General features: G+C 39.7%; 1 gene segment (V, D, J or C); it reads left to right on the forward strand.

Moving 5' to 3' along the window:
• The first annotated feature begins 1,604 nt into the window (after positions 1-1,604).
• Positions 1,605-3,904, forward strand: LOC139033650 (T cell receptor alpha variable 22-like). The segment is given in 2 exon segments: positions 1,605-1,781; positions 1,985-3,904. Coding segments are annotated over 2 exon segments (621 nt in total).
• Positions 3,905-5,005: the final 1,101 nt, after the last annotated feature.

The raw sequence follows: 5,005 nt of genomic DNA on the forward strand, positions 1-5,005 counted from the left end.
CCACCCTTCTCCTGTTGGGAATGCTCTTCATAGGGAATCAGTAACATTATATTCCATGCTCCTGCCTCTATAGAACAAACAAGTTCTGGTTGAAATCTGAAAAGAGACATTGTCTTATTATAGGCAGATTTGTCCTGGTCTCACTGATTCAACACTAATGTTGCAGGAAGAACCGGAGGCCAGTCAGTGACCCGCCTGACAATCACATCACTGGCTCTAAAGGGGCCCCCTGAAGTGGAGGTGCAACTATTCCTACCTCCAGTGAACTTCCTTATCTCTTCTTGTATGTCCAGACAATAGAATATGAAGGGGGAAAAAAGGCTTTGTTTATCCAGTGGTCACCTATAATGGGCATTCTAGGCTAAGTACATTTTTGTGGCAAAGTTCCAACTGACCCACTCTGGTTGCCCCTCTCTTCTTTTCTCTCTTCTAATTCTATTCTCTAATATCCACTGTGTGGCCAATAATAATTATTATTACTTTTATTTTTCTACACTGTTTCTCACAGTTCCTTTAGTCAACATTTGCAACCATCTCGAACTGTCCATCTGATCCTGAGAGTCTGCAGATCACTTCAGTTTTACTTCAGTGAAAATATGCAAGTCCTCATTTTCTATCCCCTTTACCTCTAAATCCATATACAGGGAACCATTATTAATCATAGACTCTGAGAAAAAGCACAGAATTTATTTTCATATGTTTTAAAAAATACTTACTGTTCTTTTAAAATAACCTACTAGAGCTAAAAAGCAGAATACAAATAACAATAATCAACAGTTAAAATATATTTAGTGTAAAATAGATAGCTAGTGGGAAGGTTCAATATAACATGATGGAGCCCCTACTGGTGGTCTGTGAGGAACTAGAGGGTTGGGAGGAAAAGGGGAGGGAGGCTCAAGAAGGGTGGTATATATATGTATATATAACCATGACTGATTCCCATTGTTGTATGGCAGAAATTAACACAAGAATGTAAAGCAATTATCCTCTAATTTAAAAAATAACTAAATAAAATATGATGTATTTAAACCTGAAATTTTATATAAAATTTATTTTTATTTTAAAATTATATATGTTTTAATAAAAATAAAACAATTTACAATTCTAATTTCAGTGCCCATCTAGAGATTAAAAATAATATAACTCTTTATGTAGGTTCAGTCTAGAATAAGTATATATATATATAATTTAAAAATGAAACTGTTCAATACTGAAAAGTATTCCAGCCAAGACTGTTATGAATACTGTGCTGATTCGTGAGCACCCTTCAGAATCACAGGTGAGTACACAGGAGATGCCAAAAAAAAAAAAAAGGATCCTGAGAACTGAGAAAATATTTCATTATGCAAGAATCTTCTGCATCCATGCCATCTGAGACTAAAACTATGGCTAGATAATTCATTTTTGTTTCCTCTTCCCCAAAATCCTCCACAAATTCCAAATCAGAGTCTGCCTTCACTGCAATGTTCTTAGAAAGTGCCCCTCAGGTCCTAAAATAATGACCTTCCTATTTCCCACTCCCCTCCGCTCCTCTCCAGCCCACTCTGAATTGGTTGAGGTGGGAGGGCGGGGCTTCCTGTCACAAAGTGAGGGCCTGAGCAGGACTTGGTGGGTGAGCTGATTGGCTGCAGGAGCAGGAACATTTCCACAGCAGCTTATGACACACCTTCCCTCAGGGTTTAGTGAAGTATCTGACAGTGAAAATGTCTCAGTAAGAAGAGGAAGCATCATGAAGAGGCTAGCAGGCACTGTGCTGGGGCTTTTATTTGCCCAGATTTGCTGTGAGTTGGGGCTGCCTTACCAGGGGCTTCTGAAGGATTGAGCAGCTGCTGTATTGCTAAGGGAGGGAGAGGAACCGACAAGTTCTGCAGACTTTCCATCCTTCTCATCATCTATGGGAGTTGTGTGTGTGTGTGGTCACTTCCACGGTTTTGTCAGAGTTACAGTGACCTTCTCCTGTGACTGTTTCTCTGTTTCTCATCAGCTGTGCGAGGGGAGGATGTGGAGCAGAGTCCCCCAGCCCTGAGTCTCCAGGAGGGAGCCAGCTACACGCTTCGGTGTAATTTTTCTGCCTCTGTGACCAATGTACACTGGTATCTTCAGAACCCCAGCGGCCGCCTTATCCACCTCATTTACATTCCTTCAGGGACAAAGCAGGAAGGAAGATTAAAGGCCACCACAGTCCCTGCAGAACGCCGCAGCTCACTGCACATTTCCTCTTCACGGACCACAGACGCGGGCACTTACTTCTGTGCTGCGCAGCACGGTGCTCCCCAGGCACCTGCAGCCTCTACACGAACCCTCCCGGGGCTCAGCCCCTCCTCCAGCCTCAGTCACACCGTGAGGCCCCACAGGGCATTTGCAGTGCTGATTGTTTCTTACCTGCACTGGTACAGTTTTAATTACAGACACTTTCCGCCTACAGATTATGAACTTTGGTCTTTGTCTTCCTTTCTCAACCTGTATCTCCTTCTGCACTAGAGACTTCTAACTTGGAACTAGCAGAATAGCTGATAAGAGGACCAAAATAAAATAAATATTCAACCATAGTATGCTGAACTCAAAAGTGGTAAAAAGTGAGAAGAATTCAGAGAAAAAAATAACTCCAATAAAGTTGTTATCCTGATTAGTTAGCTGTCTCAAGAATGTTCAGATCTGCCTCACCAGAATGTGTCCCAAAAGACACTTGCATCATCCCATCCTACGAGTGCAGCAAAGTGAGCAACAACAATAAACCTTACTCAATGTTTAATATGAGCTTGATAACTTAGAAGAAAATTATTCTGGATGCAAGAAATCTTAAATCTATTTCCATAGTCAAGGTCTTGGAAGAGTTGATTGCTTCTTGAGATCTAAGGGATAATCCATTTCCTTGCCTTTTTTAGCTTTTGAAGGCTAACTAAATTCTTTGGTTCATGACTCCTTCTTGAATCACTAGAACTTCTTGCTTCCCTCACCATAGCTCCTTCCTCTTTTGGAGTCAAATATCTTTCTGTCTCTGTCCTATAAGATATAAAAAATATTAAACAGAAATCTCAGTTAAATAGAGTTGGGAGACAGAGGGAGCTCTCATGACCTGTGGACATAGTGGAGGGTAAAGGAAGATGAGGATGCCTCTTATTTCCTGGCAAGGACTCAGCCAATGAAAAGCCATGGACTCTTGTTTACTGGAGCCCTCTCAGCTTCCTTTTTCAATTTACATTGTCTTAAATTCTTTTCAACAATGTCTTACAGTTTTCAGAGAACAGGTCTTTCACTTCATTGGTTAAATTTATTCCTAGGTACTTTTGATTCTTTTTGATTCAACTAGAAATTGGATTGCTTTCTTAAATTCTCTTTCTGATAGTTATTATTAGTATATAGAAATGCAACAGATTGCTGTATATTAATCTTGTATCCTGCAACTTTATCTTGTAATCAACTTTGTTGATTGTTTCTATTAGTTTTTTTGGTGGCATCTTTACAATTTTCTATGTAGAGTATCATGCTGTCTGTAATTAGAGACAGTTTACCTCTTTCTTTTCAACTTGGATGCCAATTATTTCTTTTTCCCATCTGATTACTGAGACTAGGACTTCCAGTACTATGTTAAATAGAAATGGTGAGAGTTGCATCCTTGTCTTGTTACTGATCTTGGAGAAAAAGATTAAGTTTTTACCATTTAGTATGATGTCAGCTGTAGATTTGTAACAAATGGTCTATTATTTCGAGGCATGCTCTCTTTATACCAAATATGTTGACAGTTTTTATCATGAATGTTAAATCTTGTCAAAATCTTTTTCTGCATTTATTGACATAGTCATGTAATTTTTATCCTTTATTCTGCTAACATGGTATATCACCTTGCTTGATTTATGGATAGTGAACCATCGTTGCACACCTGAAATAAATCTCTTGATCATGATGCGTGATTCTTTCAAGTTTTGTTGAATTCAGTTTGCTACTATTTTGTTAAGAATTTTTGCATCTATATTCATCAGAAATATTGGCCTGAATTTTCTTTTTTGTAGAATCTTTGTCTGATTTTGGTATCAGGATATTGTAGGCCTCAGAGAATGAGAGTGAGAGCATTTCCTCATCTTTGATTTTTAGGAATAATTTGCAAAGGGTGGGTACTAATTTTTCTTTAAATATTCAGTTGAATTTCTTCTTGAAGCATATGGCCCTGGATTTCTATTTCTCAGGAATTTTTTGATTACTGGTTCAACTTAATTACTAGTAATTGGTCTGTTCAAATTTTCTTTTTCTTTCACATTCCATCTTGGAAGACTGTCTGTGTCCAGGAATGTATTGCTTTTACAGTCATATTTTTAGGTTCCAGGCATTAGGACTTGAATAACTTTGGGAGTCCTTTTTCAGGCTACCACATTTATTACAGCAACTCTGGCTATCTGTTTTCCACCCCTCTGGCACTTGCTGTTATCTGCTTGTTTATTTGCCTAGTGACTTGATTATTTCAGGTAAGTTAATTTTTCCCATAGTGTACAGCCTATGATGTTGTTCCTCAAAGGATATAGTCTTGGGTACATTCTCAGACATCCTGATGCAGTAGTGGGTTAGCAAGGCTCTTTAACAGTCTTTTTCTCTAATTTCTATGCTAGACTATTTGCTTCTGTTTGTATTCAGTTCAGGTCAGTTCAGTCACTCAGTCGTGTCCGACTCTTGCGACCCCATGAACTGCAGCACGCCAGGCCTCTCTGTCCATCACCAACTCCCAGAGTTTACTCAAACTCATGTCCATCGAGTCAGTGATGCCATCCAGCCATCTCATCCTCTGTCATCCCCTTCTCCTCCTGCCCCCAATCCCTCCCAGCATCAGGGTCTTTTCCAATGAGTCACCTCTTCGCATGAGGTGGCCAAAGTATTGGAGTTTCAGCTTCAGCATCAGTCCTTCCAATGAACACCCAGGACTGACCTCCTTTAGGATGGACTGGTTGGATCTCCTTGCAGTCCAAGGGACTCTCAAGAGTCTTCTCCAACACAACAGTTCAAAAGCATCAACTCT

This window comes from Odocoileus virginianus, unplaced genomic scaffold (genome assembly GCF_023699985.2).
Source record: "Odocoileus virginianus isolate 20LAN1187 ecotype Illinois unplaced genomic scaffold, Ovbor_1.2 Unplaced_Scaffold_27, whole genome shotgun sequence".
NCBI lineage: Eukaryota > Metazoa > Chordata > Mammalia > Artiodactyla > Cervidae > Odocoileus > Odocoileus virginianus.